The 16,696-nt window shown below is 40.6% G+C and overlaps 1 protein-coding gene across 1 annotated transcript; it reads left to right on the top strand.

Annotated features, from left to right (window-relative positions):
* The first annotated feature begins 6,301 nt into the window (after nucleotides 1-6,301).
* LOC148213679 (vomeronasal type-2 receptor 26-like) lies at nucleotides 6,302-15,752 on the top strand. Its single transcript, XM_088131085.1, has 6 exons — nucleotides 6,302-6,321; nucleotides 8,324-8,615; nucleotides 9,540-10,391; nucleotides 12,893-13,120; nucleotides 14,181-14,307; nucleotides 14,851-15,752. The coding sequence occupies exons 1-6, from the start codon at nucleotides 6,302-6,304 to the stop codon at nucleotides 15,750-15,752; spliced, it is 2,421 nt and encodes an 806-aa protein (XP_087987211.1).
* The last annotated feature ends 944 nt before the right edge of the window (nucleotides 15,753-16,696 follow it).

The following is a 16,696-nucleotide window of genomic DNA, read 5'->3' as shown; positions in this document are numbered from 1 at the left end:
CCCTCCTGGGGTTGAGACTAGGTCAATTCTCACTGCAGCTTGCAGGATCTTTCTTCCTCAATATGGAAAGTATGTAGAGATTGATCAGTGTCAGCCCATATTGGATACTGAGTATGAAAAAGGGTTTTGAACCATCAGTATGGCCGCTGGATCCTCATGTGGATGATGGGTGTTTTGGTGCTGAAGAACAATATCTGGCACAGAAAAGGGGATATGGGATTATACAAGTTGAACACTTTGTGACGAAGTGAAGCAGGGAGCATTGTCCATGTTTGGCAAAAGCGGCTGCAGCCAGGCAGCAATATTCCCCCGGCCCCCGCTTCTCCAAGGCTCACCACATGTCATGTTTCTTTACAATGGGCTGTAAAAGTTTCATTTACTCACAAGCAACTACATCAGCTTTCCAGCTGCCTGGCTAATTGAGCCACACTCTGGCGTCTTCCAGGATGGCTGATGTCCACAGGCACCCTCACCCCACCCAGGCACTTAGCCTACAAAAACAAACACTAAGGGAGAATATGTGTGGGTGTGTGCGTAGGAGATAGTGAAGCACTGAGCAGGTGAGGGAGCAGAAAAGCACTGGAGGTTGGCAGGCAGGCAAGGGGATTGCAAGTCATCTCTCACAACCACAGCTGTGGGAAGCAGCATATCTTACTCGGATTCCTGCCTGGAGCTTGGCTTGGAGCTCAGCAGCAACAGAAAAGGAACAATTACATTTAGGCAACACCTTATCTCAAATAGGACAAGAAGAGTTGGAAAAAAGACTTAAAGCTTGTATGCTACTTTATAGACTTTGAGACTCTTGTTTGAACTGAGTACTAAAACGTGAGTATCACTGTGTATCACCTTGCAAGTCCTAGATGGGTGAAATGCAATATCCTGCAGTTGTTGGGGAAGGTGTGTGCTGCCATAAAGAATTTTATACATATTTGCTGCACTGTGGTGTGTCCAGTCCCTGAATAACAATGAACCCTCACAAGTTCCCAGCTAACTGACTAAAGAGCAAGGAGGCCCATGGGCTGAAACAAACCCTCAGGCACACCTATTTTATGAGAACTTTCTGAAAGGATCTAGAATTTCCAGTGGGCTGAAATAGGACAGAGGAATGGAGAGATCAAGAGGTGGAAACCACTTTAGTCTTATTTTTTTTTTCTCTGTGTGTGTCCAGTTGGAAGGAGTGGGAAAAAGACACCTGGGAAGGCTGTTGGCCTGAAGGAAGAAGGAGGCAAGATGACATCATTGCTAAAGATGGAGATTCCATCCGAGAATTCCGTACAATGGCACTTGCATTCATGGTTAGTCCCTCCCTTTGAGAACTCTGGGGTTCAATCCCTCCAACCTGGACTTTCTGGAAGGATCGTTTGAGGAATGTGACCTAACTGGTCTTCCTCCCAACATCTCATTCTCATCCAAAACTATTTCTTCTCCAGCACTATTGTTAAAGCAGACGTTTTTCACAAATCAATGAAGCTAAATGGGAAGCTGTATAAATGACCCACTGCTTCAAATAGGGGGCAACAGGTCAGGTTTACAGTTATGATCTCCTTAATTTTTTAATTAATATCCATAAGTTTCAGTTGAGAGTAATTTCTATGTCCCATATTACTAAACTAGAGAGAGAGAGAGAGAGTTGTTATATACAGTGGTGCCTCTAGTTACGAACTTAATCTGTTCCGTGACTCTGGTTGCAACTCGAGTTAGTCTCAAGTCGAGGTAAAGTTTCCCATAAGCTTCAATGTAAACATGGTTAATCTGTTCCGCCCTCTGAATTTGGTCGCACCACGAGGCAAATTTCCCCATAAGGTTCAATGTAAATACGGCTAATCTGCCCTCCAAATTTGGTCGCACCCCGAGGTAAATTTCCCCCATAAGGCTCAATGTAAATACAGCTAAACAGTTCTGAAACATATGTATTTTATTTTTAAACCTCAAAAACCTTCCAAATGCCACAAAAACCTTCCAAACGCCACAAAACACACCACAAGCCTCACCGAACGTCTCCTTGCTACCGCGATCTCGCCCACAGGAAGCCGCGACCACGTGGCAGCAGGGCAAATGGCTGCAGATCCGGTACGTAAGTAGAGGCAGAGTTCACAAGTAGAGGTAACTTTTGGGGACAGAGCTGGTCGTATCTTGAAAAATTCATAAGGAGGGGCGTTCGTAACTAGAGGTACCACTGTGAGCCACTGGGTCATGATTTCAGAGATATTTCTTTATCTAAAGAGAGAAACAGAATGATCACTCCTGGCTTCCCTATTGACTATGCAGGTGGGAAGCTGGCAGAAGTCTGCCTGCCTGCCTGCCTGCCTGCCTGCCTGCCTGCCTGCCTGCCTGCCTGCCTGCCTGCCTGCCTGCCTTCAAATCTCTGTTTCGGTTCCAAAGCAGCCAATGGTCGCTCGCTCACCAGCCAATTGGGTACAGGGGACAGAGGGTGGAGGGACAGACGTCAGGATACGCCCATGACAATCATGTGACCTGGGCTGACTGCTGCACTGCATTGCTGAAGCAGCCATGACTTTCCCCAATTTCAATCCCAGAGGAGTCGTGGGTCCTTACAGTCTGTAAGTTAGCCCATTTGAGGTACCTTTCTTGGGAAGTTGTTGCCCTCCCACGCACCATTTCGCCCAGTTAAAGGTTACAGATGGGAGAGTTTTAGTGGTATAGCGATGTGTTTGTCTGTATACTAGAGTTTATCTATACACTCATGGAGAGTCACATACATATGCATACATAGAAACACACACATACTGTATACACTGACAGTTATTTTTTCTTTCTTTTTTTCAGCTTGTTCGAACCTTCAGAAAGATCCCAGACAGTCTGGACATTGCAATATAGAAGCCTCTCCACATATTTGTCAAGAGTTCTGCCTAAGAGTTCATAACCCCACTGAGAACTTTGGATCTAATCATCTGGACTCTAGTGAAGAAGGTGAATGTACATTTCTGCAAGAACTCTTGTGCCCCAATCTCTAGCAGTTGGCTTAATGAAACTGGTCAACTCTCAGCTTTTGAATTAGTTTTGTAACAACTGAGAGGCAAGATCGGATACTGCGATTCCAGGTTTACCTCCGGGTTCAAAACCTGAATTATCATGAAATTGTAGCAGATTGTATCATCTCCATATAGATCATGAAATCTATTTTTTCTCCTATATTTAGAATGCAGATAAAATTGTTTATCTATTTTGTTCAGAAATTCCATTTTTAATTTTTTTTCCTTTTCTTTGTCCTTCTCTTTTTTGACATAATTAGTTTAGTACCGGGTTTCTTTCCCCTTTTTTTCCTTTTCTGTTCATCTTATAATATTTGACAAAACAGGCTTGGTACCTTTTTAAAATAATATTAGACTTTATACAATACAATAATTTGTATTATTTATACAATATTTGTATTATTTATACAATTATTGTAATCAGGTGACATACTGCATGGTTAAGATTACATATTAAAAAGTACACTTTAAAATACTAATTTTTAAGCTTAATAAAATATATAAATGAGAAATTTTTAAAAATAAATAACAGGAAATAAAGTTACCTGTACAATGCTACTCTCTGCATGACTCTCTGGAAATAAATTATACTGAGTTCGATTAAATATGATTAGTGAATGGCATTTCCAGAAGTCAGAATAAGGATTGTATTGCAAATATATTCCCTTTGGATGGTGCTGTAACTTACCTGCCAAGGTTGGACTTTCAGCAAATTCCACTTCTCTCCATTGTCCACTGTCTTCTTCCTGGCTCTGGATGAATGCATGGCATAGAGAGCATGTGCCACAGCATGCACAGCGTTGTAAATAGCATAGCTCTGGCCAGACAACTCCACTCCAAAGACAGTTCTAGGAACACTCCCCAGATCCTCTTCCCCAATACAGTTTCCCCGTTTGCTAAATTTAGATAATGTGCTGGGAATGAATAGAGAAATGCAGAGTACCAGAACTGAACAATAAAAAATACTTTTGAACTTATGTGGATTCCGGCTGCCAAGGAAGTCCTAAAATCCTGGTACCACATTTATTTATTATTTATTTATATTTCAAGCTTTTCATTGCCCCTTTCCCTGCAGAGTGACTCTTGCAGTTTGTGTGAAGAGCAAAGGACAAGCTGCCATTGAGCAATAGTGCTGTACATTTCTGGAGCTCAGAAACAGAATAGACATCCCACTGAGTAGTTATCATCCAACCCCTCTCTATGGGGACCATATTTTTAATTTCATAATTTTGAAGAATTATTCGTAAGCCCTCCATAGACTGCATGTCCCGGTAAACAAGTGTTACACTGATTTTCTTCATCCACAAGGTAGCAGCTATGCTATTTAATTGCTTCCCCTGGAAGCTGTTGCACAGGTAGCCCAAACAGTGATTGGGATGAATGAAATAGGAACATCACTTTGGGTCAGTCTTGGTCTCAGAATACAGAGAAATCTGTCTCCAGAGACATCTTCTGGGATAAGGAGACCAATCCAATTCCATGCAAAATACCTCAAGAGTTGAATAATTCCATTATCCCTAAGCTCTTCATTTGGAGTCATCCAGAAGAAGCGTGGGAACTGAGTTTTTTCACTCAGTGCAGGGTCCAAAGTGCCATAACTGAACTGCCAAGAACAAAAAAATAATATATTTTAGATGAGGTACTCTTTTTTCTCAATAAAGTACAGTGGTACCTCAGTTCACAAACTTAATTCGTTCCGCAACTCGACCCCAATCAAATTTTCTCATAAGGTTCAATGTAAATACAGTTAATCCGTTCTGACCCCTACGAATTTGGTCACCAACCGAATCAAATTTTCCCATAAGGTTCAAGGTAAATAAGGTTAATCCGTTCTGAACCATATGTATTTTTTTTTAAACCACAAAAATATGAAACAAAGTACAGTACAGTACAGTATGAAGGGAGAGAATGCTAACCTTGCTTGAGACGACTTCTGGCGTGGAGGACAGGAAGGCGGGTCGGGAGGCGGTTATTGTTTGGAGGGAGAGTCCCCCTCCCTACAGGAAGCCACGACCACGTGACACAGCAGGGAAAATGGGCGCGGACCCTGTTCGTCACCCAATGCGGAGTTCGCGAACGGAAGCAAAATTTTGCGGACGGTGCTGTTCGTCAACCGAATTGTTCTTGAACAGAAGTGTTCGTGAACCGAGGTACCACTGTACTTCATTTTCTTTCTTGAAGGGTTAGTCCTCTTTCAAATCAGTCAAGTCATGACCAAGGCCAAACCCAAATTGAATAAGAACCATTCAGGGCAAATGCTACTTGACTAAGTGGGACAGGCAACCCTAGCACTAATAACTCTTTTAAAAATTATATCAGACACTAATATCTGTGAAGAGAAGCAAACCTTAAGATTAGAGAGGACTTGACAACATATAGCCACAATCAAACAAGCAAGACTTGCTGATTGGCATCTTAAATTATAAAGGAAGGACGTGGCATATCAATAAAAAAGATTTAACTACATTCCTAACATATTTTTGTTACATATGATGATATGTAAATTTTCTATTCATTAAGGATTTCTGGGGTTGTACATGCATTTGTAACGTTCACACTGTAATGAGTTTACTTGCAGAAACCATCCAGAAAGCCTCAGAAAATAAATAGAATCAAACACGATTTCATTTGTCTTTGAATATATTTCCATGTTATTATCCATAGCCGTTTCCTCCCTCTTCCCCCACTTTTTCACTTATATCCTTCCCAAATACCTGTCGAATCTTGTAGGCGGTTAAGATATTGGCCATCTGGGTGGTGTTCGGAAAGAGGAAATCACCAATGACAGCCATGACCTTCTGACCCTTTAGAATAGAATTTCTCAGCCTTGATAACTTTAAAATGTGTGGACTTCTGCTGCTGGGGAATTCTGGAAGTTGATGCTCACACTACTTAAACTTACCAAGGTTGAGAAACACTACTTTATAGAGTTATAATTTGGCAGACAGCTTTGTTCTGTGAAGAGCAGGGCCAAAAGATACCCATTGGCTTTCAATGAATTAAAAGCATCGTCATAAATTTTGGAACACAAACTGATGTTTGGTAACAAGCTTTTATCATTGTTGATCTTGGGAAGGACAATAGTAAAGGCTCAGACATGCTGGAAATGTTTTGGCAAGAGCCTGAAGAAGTGTTTTATTCGATCCTACAAACTTACACCATGGGGAGTCATGGGGGAGTCATGGGGGGAGCCACGGGGTGGGGGGAAACAAGATAGGTACTTCTCAGAGAAAGACTGAAAAGATTCTACTGGATCACAATATTTTTGTCTTGTAAGATGAGTCACCAAAAATAGCATCTTCTGCATGATGGAACCGTATTTGTCAGGGTACTGCTGTAAAACTGTAGAAGGTTTTAAAGTGGCCACTGTGTGCCCCATTCTCTGTATGGACATATAAGGGACTGAGCCTTTTAGAAGTGGCAGAATTGTTTTCCTCGTCAACCAAACAGAAGATTTAAATAGCATTTTTCTCTGCTACCCAAAGGGGAGAGACAGAAAGAGAGGGAGAGAGTTTTGCAATAAAAACATGCTGCCTAGGATGCCTTAGCAAAGTGGTGGACAGAAAAGATAAGTATTTCTCCAAATTAGGAGGTTGTGAGATGAGAAGGGAGATTTTGGCTACTAATCTATAGCTTCCTGTTTTAACCAACACTGTTTCCTTTGTATTGGAAATCAAGACTCAGTTCCCAAACTCTGTTATGATCCTAAGGGAATCAGTGTATTTCTCTTCTGACTTGACGAAGAGCAGACAAGGGATGGCTTTGGACCATATAGTTCCATTAACTGGGAAAGACGTTGAACAGCTTTGAAAGGTGATTCTCCACCACTTAATTATCAAAATTATAATGATTAAGTTTGTTTTTTATGGAAGCACAGAACCGAGTTAACAATGTTTAATATTAACAACCACGTGATGCTCAGTAGGTAGTATTATGACTCACTGGTTATAATTATTACAGTCAATAACTTCAGCTATGCATAAGAGCAACAGAGACTCTATTCCATTGTTCCAGAGAAATTGTGTTGATGAAGATGTGGCTATCCTGCTGTGACTGGGGCCAAATTACTTTGGCATTCAAAGCCTGGATGTTTCTGCTCTCCTTCCTTATCCTGCCTCAGGCTTCTTTCAGCAAGATCCTTCACTCCATGTGTAGTAGCAAGCCAAACGTTCAATTTAATTCCCCCACTCTCTCCAGTGATATTGTCATTGCAGAATTTGTGTCTACTTCATTTCTTGATTTGTCTTTACTCAACTTTATGGAACGCCCAACAGGATCCTTCATAGGACAGCAAGTAGTTCTCTATTTCCACTTTGCTTTACTGTGATTGCATTCAAGTGAATCTAGTTAATATTGTTCCACTTTAGATGAGAATTAAACCTGGTTTAGACATGAGTCTTATTTATATCTCTCCTGGTTAATCATAACTCAGCTATTGAAATAGTCTCTTGTAGGCTCCTGGTTTTTCATGTGGGTGTTGCTATATATGAATTAATCTGCCTGTGGGAAAAAACTCCCAAGTTTGGTTTTAATAACATTCTTCCTCTATTTTTTATTTTGTATCCAAAAGAAAAATGAAAAAGAAGCCCTCTCTAAAATATTTACCATGTCATGTATTAATCATATATATCTATGCTTCTCCCATATAATAGATATATGCTTCTATGTAATAATTACATTGTTATCATTGTTATCACTTATTTATTATTTCCAAACACTTCTACCTGGCAAGGACCCACTAAAGCACAATACACCCCCACCCCCATTTCTGTATTTAAAATTAACACTTGCTTTTATTTCAAATAGATTCAGCTTGTTTGAGTTTTGTACCTTTCATGTACTAAGACTCCTTGATTGTCTGATGCGTGCAAAGCTGGGACACCTTTAAATAAATGAGTGTGATAACATGTTACATCTTGAGTAACAGTATCCCCAACCATTGGCACAATCCATCAATTTCTGTTTCTCAAATTGCATAGCTGCCCAACAGATATGAAATAATCCTCTTTATTGTACAATCTGTTTTAAACCTCTCATCATGTGGGGCTTAGATGCCCAAATGATCTTCAAATGACATTCAGACACTCCATCTTAGCTCCTCATTCTATGCCTTCCTCACCTCTGGGACTTCTTAGCTACTAGATTTTAACAATTCAAGATATTTTTTTTCAAAGAGGTGCTTCAGAACATGAGTGCATACTTCAGTTCTCCAATACTGATTAAAGCAGACAGACTCATTATTTTTTGGCATGGAGAAAAACATTATGAAAGAATGTATTTAATTAAAATACTAGTCTCATTTTTAGTTTATAATGAAATTCTTCTTGCAGTGCATTGACTAAAACCTTCCAGCATGTCCTAGCCTTCACTTTCACCATTCAGGAAATCAACATGAATGAGAATTTATTACAAAACATCACCTTGGGCTCAAAAGTGTATAATAATGCATTTAATTCACTGAAAGCCAGTGGGTCTCTTTTGAACCTCCTCTTCCTGGAACAAAACTGTCTTCCTAATTATAATTTGGTAAAAGATCAGAAGCTCATGGCTGCCATTGGTGACCTCCCATCCCCAAACACCATCCAGATGGCCAACATCTTAAATGCCTACAAGATTCCACAGGTATCGGGGTTCATAGAAATGCTTAGAATTGAATGAGTCGTGCTGAGAAATTGTATGGGGACAAAAAGGGGGGAAAAAACTCAAAAGCAGCTCACGTATTGGGGAACTCAAAACCTTCTTTTATGTCAGCGAAGTGCAACGTATCAATTATCACTGCCACAGCACTGATCCTTAATAGATACAGATGTTACGTATCAGATGCCAAAACAGTATAGTTGAGACCATACCCTTTTTCACAATGCTACTAAAAATCTTCATCATTAAAGCACCAGATATTCTCCTCTTAAAATGTAAATTCCCAGATGAGAGTTGACTCTTGCTACGTGAAGACTATTCTCTCCCTCTCAGTCTTCATGAAGACTTTCCCTTGTCATTGAATCCTACCTGTCTTCTATTTCTGATCATCCCAATTAGGGTCTGAGAGATTGTCCCCATGACTTACTCCAGAAAGCAGTGGCTGGAATATTAATGGTGGTGTGGCTGCCTAGGCCAGGTTTGATGTGAGGATGGGCTTGTTGATTCCCCAAATTCAGTATGTCTCCACTTCTATCTAGGCATCTTATGGAAGCAACTGCCAAAAGATGCTTGTTTCCCCCATCTTTCTGGGGTGGCTGATGCAATAGCACTTCAATTGACAAACTGGGGCTAGAGCTTCTTAGAGGTTTTTGCATCAAGACAGATTCAGCTCGAAATGTATATCCCAAGCTGGGGAATCCTATGCTGTCCTTATTTGCCTTTGGTGTGAGCCGCACCGTGGCTTTCACTCATTCCTGCATGATACCTCAGAAGAAACTTGATTGCAAAGGGTATTACTTTTAAATATATTTTGCACTCTGAAGGAATAATGTTCCTTTAGTAATGAATTATTAATTCACTGAAATACATACCAAGTCTAAAATGCATCATTCTTATTCCCACCCACAGCTCAGTTATGGCTCTTTTGACCCTGCACTGAGTGATAAAACTCAGTTCCCCTCTTTCTTCTGGATGACTCCGCATGAAAGCCTACAGTATGAAGGGATTGTTCAGCTCTTGAAATATTTTGGATGGAATTGGATTGGCCTCTTCATCCCACAAGACATCACTGGAGAGAGATTTTTCAGAATTCTGAGACCAAAGCTCCTCCAGAATGATATCTGCATTTCTTTGATTCAATTCATCCCAATAGTGATTCGGTATATCTCCAATAAATTCCAGCAGAAGCAACTCGCTAGCATTGCAGCTACCTTATGGTACAGTAAAATCAATGTAATGCTTGTTTATGGAGATCTACAGTCTATGGATGGTTTGCGGATCATTCTTGAACATTATGAAATGATTGGCATGGTAATAGAGAGGGTTTGGATCATAAGTGGTCAGTGGGACGTCACCTCTGTTTTTGACCCCCAGAGATTCCCAGCATTGTCCTTCAACGGCAGCTTGTCCTTTGCTGTACACACAAAGGTGGTCCCAGGCTTTCAGGAGTTTCTTGAGAACCTAAATCCACACCACTCTAACGTGTACTTCCTTCATGAGTTCTGGTGTACTACATTTCTATGTTCACTCCCAGCATATAATCTAAGGCTGCCAAATAAAGGAAACTGCACTGGGAAAGAGGATTTGAGGGGTCTCCATGGAACCATCTTTGAAATGCAGATGTCTGGCCAGAGCTATGCTATTTACAATGCTGTGCATGCTGTGGCACATGCTCTCCATGCCATGGATTCATCCAGAGCCAGGCAGAAGACAGTGGACAATGGAGAGAAGTGGAATTTGCTGAAAGGCCAACCTTGGCAGGTTAGTGATGATGTCTTTCAACAGCAATATTGCTGCAATTGTGGATAGAGACAAGTGCAATTTGCTAATTATATATCTCTTCTGATCCTATGCACGTCTACAGAGAAATAGTTCCATTATATTACTTTTTTATATCCAAGTAGACATGCAAACAGTAAAATTCTCAGGTTCTTCATTAAGTGTTGCTTGACCATGAGAGAATTTTTACCTTTTTTGATTTTAACCATAATCTCATGACCCTGTCCCATCTTCCCCTCCCTGGAAGATTGACTAATCTCACCAGTCAGAAACAAAATGCACGCTTTGGCTCTCAGCCTTTTAGCAATATCAATGATAGCTGAGAAAACTTCCTCTTATACTAAAGTCCAAATGCAGATTGAATTTTGTGACCTCACTTGACAATAAAGAATGAAAAGATAGAACAAAATCTATCTCCTACTTATATCTTTAAAGAAACCGATAATTTGAGTCAAAGAGATACGTAAACGGAATTGTTGACAAACAGATACAGAAGCTTCTTGGACTCTCTCGTGTCTCTTTTTATTAAGTGTCAAATAATATAAATAATAATATGGAAATAATTCTGTGTGTGTGTGTGTGTGTGTGTTTTTGTGTGTAGGCATACAGGCAGGCAGACAGGCAGACACATAAATACATGCAAATTTGGTCAGGCCTAGGGATTTGAAAACAGAAAAAAAAGTGCATTTCTATATCACAGGATGAAAATTTTTTTAATAATAATTTGATTAGAGATTACAATTAGAAAAAGTAAAAACTAATACAAAGTACAAGAAACAAGGGAAAAAGAAAAAGTGTCGAAAAGAAAAAAGAAAAAAGGAAAGTATATAAAGAAGTAACTTCCCCCTTCATCACAACAACTATAAACAATTTTAGTAACTTCTCACCATCTCTTAAAACAAAACAAAGGCTCTCTTTTTCCCACATCTCATCTTTTAGCTATAAACAAAATCCAAAAGCCTCACCCTTCTTTCTTAATCAGCAAAAGTCTATTAAGAGTTACCACAGATACCTACATGCCTATTTGATCCTTGATCAAACAAGCCAACTCTATTTTCATTCTTTGTACTTTTAGCAACCTTGGTTTTAAACCCTTCAAATAATGCCCTAGAAGTTGATTTCTTTTTGTTTTTTCTTTATCCCTTCTCAGAAAATCCTTCAAAACTTTAACAGATCTCTCTTCTACATTCAGTAAAAAAAGATTCTCCAAATCAATCCTTAAGTATTCTTTTTCTTTAATTGTAATCTTTACTTTCTTCTACTTCCTTCTGGTGTCCAACCTTCAAAGACACACCCTATCATGGTTTTTTTTTCAAAGAACCCAGGATTTTTATAATTAATTTCATTTTTTTAATTCCAAATCCATCTGGACTCTTAGTCTCTTTTTAGCTTTCAAAAATCAACACACTAAACAGCCTTTTGCTGTTTATTCCAAAAAGTAATATTTTGCTGAATCCTTAAAGTCATATTTAAAACTTCTTTCAAAGGAGAAGGAAACTGCAATGAAACTTGCCATTCCAAAGGTTCTTAATAATTCAAAAGCAGCAAATAATAATTCCAAGGGTCACTAAAATGTGGCTCGGTTGAGCCTTTTGTCCATAAAGGCTGCATTAGACTATGAGCATAGATGGATTCCTTCAACTCCCAGCCACTCATAAGCTGACCACAAAAACCTTGGTTCCTGGGGTCTATTCCTGTGTAGCAGCTGTCGGGAGTGCATGTGGGCGATCTCATGTTCTCTTCTTTCTCCAGAGAGGTTTCGCTGGCCAATCTCCACCATAACCACTGCCCCCCTTCAGCAGGGACATCTATCCCACCATGCCCTTACTGGAACTCTCTGACAGGATTGTGTTTGCCATTCCCCAAATGCACCAAATCCTGCCAGTTTGTCATTATTCTTACCTACTGGTGATGTTTTGCCAGAAAATCGGGGGGGGGGGGGGGCTAAGGAAAATCAACATCAAAAGGTTCTTAGGCTGCTTTTAAACATGGAGGAGATTTCTGAAAAATAGTCAATAAAATGTTATTTACCATTTTGTGCTGTTTTCCCTTAGACTCGTAGATAAGATAACATTCTGGATATGCAAATGATAGTTGAGAAGACTTAAACTAAAGTCCACATGTAGACTGAGGCCTGTGAGCTCACTTTGGAATTAAGACTCAGGAAACATATATTTCAACCTATCTTTTTAAAGTAACATGTAGTTTAAGTCAAGAGATACCTAAGGAGAACTTACACTGACTGTGTATGGAAGACTCTGCGCCCCTATGGTATTTTTTTATGAAGTCTTAAATTATCTAACTTACATTTCTGTGCATGTGTGTGTGTGTGTGTTTGCGGAGGGGGAGACAGAGTGAAATCAGATGTGGGAGATTAAGAAAGTGGAGAAAAAAACTCTCAATTTGGTATATTAAACATGAAGCAGTTCATTCTACCTCCCAGTCCTTGATCCAGTTTCTCATTTGTAACTCTTCCCGTTTAGCTTCGTTTATTTCTGAAAAATGTCCGTTTTAACAATAGTGCTGGGGAAGAAATAATTTTCGATACCAACGGAATTGTGAGACTAAAATACGACATCGTCAACTTGATCACATTCCCCAATCGATCTTTCCAGAAAGTCCAAGTTGGAGGAATTGAGTCCCAAGCTTCTCAAAGTCAAGGACTCACCATCAATGAAAGTGCCATTGTATGGCACCCAAGGTTTACTCAGGTGAGTTGAAAACTCCCCAGAAACACGCGGGTTCTTTCTGTTCTGGACTGGGGAGTTTCAACACTGGAAATGGGGAAACCCTTCCAAAGTCAACAAAAAGCTTCCCACTGAATCCAAACATCGTTCAGGAGCTGAAAGAAATTACAGAGTTCTCAAGCCTCCATTCTGCAGTCAGCAGTGCGGTCAGCAGACCCATAAGACACGGAAGCAGAGTTGTGGTTACTAGTCACTTCAGCTGGTGTGAGCATTCCCCTCCTGTGGAGGTTCGGATATATTCATCTGTGTCAGACCTCATTCCCTCCAGTCTGAAAAGAAGGACTTAATCCAAGGCAGAGCTCTGACTAAATGCATTCATAAGAAAGAAGGTTCTGATGAAAACACAAGAATTCCACCAAGTTCTCTGCTTTCAAATGAGAGACCTAGATAATCATTCTTGGAGGAAGAACTCCTATTCATTTCATCACACTTTTTCAGGAGCTCGCCTCTTCTGTGAAGGTGCAGCATTGTTTGGGGGCCCATTCTTATTTTTATGAGCAGGAAAACTAACTCTCACACTTTGCCACCATTGCTTTTCACCTCCACCTGAAAGAGCTTGCTGCAGCTGCCAGCCCTTTCTCTTTCAAGGCCTTCCTGCAGTGAGGGCTTTGAAAGACCATGACACATCAAGGCAGCCTGGTCTCTGAAGCTCATTTGGGGCCTACTCTGCAGTTCCCCAGTCCACTGAAAAGCTGCCCTTTCTGGCATTGCTTCTCGTGGAAGAGCAGAGGAGGCAGATAAGCCATTCTAATATAAGCCTTATCATGGAACTCCACTCTGTTTCACAGTGTAGGGGACATTAATAAAGTCCTTGCTTGAAATTTTAAAATCAGCTGAAGAAGAACTCCTGGAAGTTCTAAAAGTATACTAGAGGAACGTACAAGTTCATAATATATTCCTCCAATCTACTTTTGGAGCTTCCAGGAGTTCTTAAAGGGCTAATATTAGAGAATGACTGCTGCCCAATTGAGGAAAAACAAGGAGATGCTCTATTGTAAATGTCTGCTTTTCTCATTCCCATTAGGTACGCCCCTCTTCTCTCTGTGTGGAAAGCTGCCATCCTGGACAACAAAAATTAACTAAGCAGGGCCAGCAGGTGTGCTGTTATGACTGCATTCACTGTGCGCAGGGAAGGATTTCTGTCCAGCTTGGTAAGAAAAAAATACGTATATTCTTCTTTTTAAAACTGTGTTTTGCAATACTCAAATCATTACTGTTTTCTGTATAAATACTTAAGAAAAAGGACAGATTCTTCAGGAGTATCCTCCTTGTCTTCAGCTGATTTAATGATTTAGAAGTCCTTAATGTTTAAACAAATTGGGGAGATTTCTGCCAAGGGATTCATCTATCCTCAGGAAATGTGTTGTACCTTAACATGAAAATTAGGGAAATAAATCTTTGTCACATCAAACATTTTTGATTGATAATCAAAATAATTGATTCTTTCCATACAGAGCAGAGGTCACTTATCAACTTCACATTTCAAAAGGGTGGCATCAGAGTAAGTTAAGGGGGAAATCTGGGTTCAGGACATGTCTGGTAGCTGGAAGGACCACAGCATTCCTAGCCTTGTCTAAAAAGGTGTTCAAACTCACCTCTGCATGAAGAAGAGATATCCACCATGGAATATTTGCTAAAATTTCAGTTGAAATTCAGTATATAGAATGTTTACATACCTTATTTATACATTTTAGATGCCAAGGAATGTGAAAAATGTCCAGAAGACCACTATCCAAATGAGAAGCAAGATCAGTGCATTCCCAAAAGTGTCACCTACTTATCCTACAGAGAACTCCTGGGAGCAGTTCTGGCTACTTGTGCAGTTTCTTTCTCAGGAATCACCATTGTGGTGATGGGGACTTTCATCCGCTACCAGAACACTCCCATCGTCAAAGCCAACAACTGGGGCATCACCTGCACCCTCCTCTTCTCACTGCTGCTGTGTTTTCTCTGCTCCTTCCTTTTTCTCGGCTACCCAGGAACAGCCACTTGCCTCCTTCGACAGGCAGTTTTTGGAGTCATCTTCTCCATTGCAGTGTCCTGTGTGTTGGCCAAAACCATCACTGTGATTCTGGCCTTCATGGCCACAAAGCCGGGGAATCGCATGCGGAGTTGGGTGGGGAAAAGGCTGGCCATCTTAGTCATTGTTCTATGCTCCCTTATTCAAATGACCATTTGTGCTGTGTGGCTGAGCATTTCTCCTCCGTTCCGGGAATTGGACATGCACTCCCAGTTGGGTGAGATTTTAGTGCAATGCAACGAAGGCTCAGAAATCATGTTCTATGTTGTGCTGGGCTACATGTGGCTTCTGGCTATCGTCAGCTTCACGGTGGCCTTCTTTGCTCGGAAGTTGCCCGACACTTTCAATGAAGCCAAGCTCATCACCTTCAGCATGCTGGTCTTCTGCAGTGTTTGGGTGTCCTTTGTGCCCACCTACTTGAGCACCAAGGGGAAATTCATGGTGGCTGTGGAGGTCTTCTCCATCTTGGCCTCAAGTGCTGGCTTACTGGCTTGCATTTTCCTACCCAAGTGTTACATTATTGTGCTGAGAGCAGAGCTGAACACTAGAGAGCAGCTAGTCAGAAAAAAAGAATGACCTAATCTCAAGGACAGCAGGAACAGTGGTCTAATTCCTAGAAATTTGTCTCTAGAGATAACAATCAACGGGTCAAGGGATTTTCGTTCAGGAATACATGTCTTTATTCTCTACTTTTGTGGTGTAAGAAGCTTCACATACACAGAATATCCAGGAAAAGAATCGTGCACAACCTTTCCCAGCTTGAGGACTTGTTTGTCTTTGACTAATAAGCTGGAAACTACCCTCAGAAATGTAGTGGGTGGGATCACCAAAGCTAACCTTAATTATTCAATAAGATTTTATCTTCCTTAAATTGAGTTACTATAAAATGGTAATGAGATGACTTTATAGTGATGTATTTATTAATTTCCCCTTTCCAACTCATTTTCTATTAAATGCCACCTCTAAAAGATCAATGGCGCAAGGATCAAGGTTTGTGGGACCTGCAGAGCTTCAGGTAGTTCCTCTCTGCAATAAAGAATCCAAAGCCCCAATGGATTCTGAATTCACCCTAAATGGGCTTACAATGACCAAGGTCCAATCTCTCCAAATTGTCTTTAACAATGCAATTTTGATGGCTGCTGTAAAGGCATGCTGATATAACCCTGATGAAGGAATGGATGTCCTGGGAAAGTGGAACATGAAAAAGAAACTCAAAGTAATCTCGCCTTGTTTCTGCTTGGTATACAACGGATGAAAGAAACTCTGGCTGGCCTTCAACTTTCTGTTATTTTACCCAGAATAATCCATCATGTCCATGTGGTAACTAGCACTGCTTCCAGTTTCCCACCAAGAGATGCTGGCAGAGGAAAGCACTCTATTTGGGCTCCCCTTACAACATCGGAAAGAGATCCAGGAAGCAACTGCTTTGCTGTCTTCTTGTGCCCATCTGCATTTGACAGCCCATATCCAGAAGCCATCTGGGGAGGAAGAAAGAATGAAAGGATCTCTGCTCTAACACA

This window comes from Python bivittatus, unplaced genomic scaffold (genome assembly GCF_059951505.1).
Source record: "Python bivittatus isolate LINGU-HERP-01145 unplaced genomic scaffold, Pbiv_v1 ctg000930_np1212, whole genome shotgun sequence".
NCBI lineage: Eukaryota > Metazoa > Chordata > Lepidosauria > Squamata > Pythonidae > Python > Python bivittatus.
This window is presented reverse-complemented; position numbering and strand designations above follow the sequence as displayed.

Coding starts and splice junctions, on each gene's coding strand:
- LOC148213679 (XM_088131085.1), top strand. CDS start 6,302: ATGGAACCGTATTTGTCAGG. Junction 6,322..8,323: donor ATGGAACCGTATTTGTCAGG/GTACTGCTGTAA, acceptor TTCTTCTTGCAG/TGCATTGACTAAAACCTTCC. Junction 10,392..12,892: donor TGAAAGGCCAACCTTGGCAG/GTTAGTGATGAT, acceptor CTTCCCGTTTAG/CTTCGTTTATTTCTGAAAAA.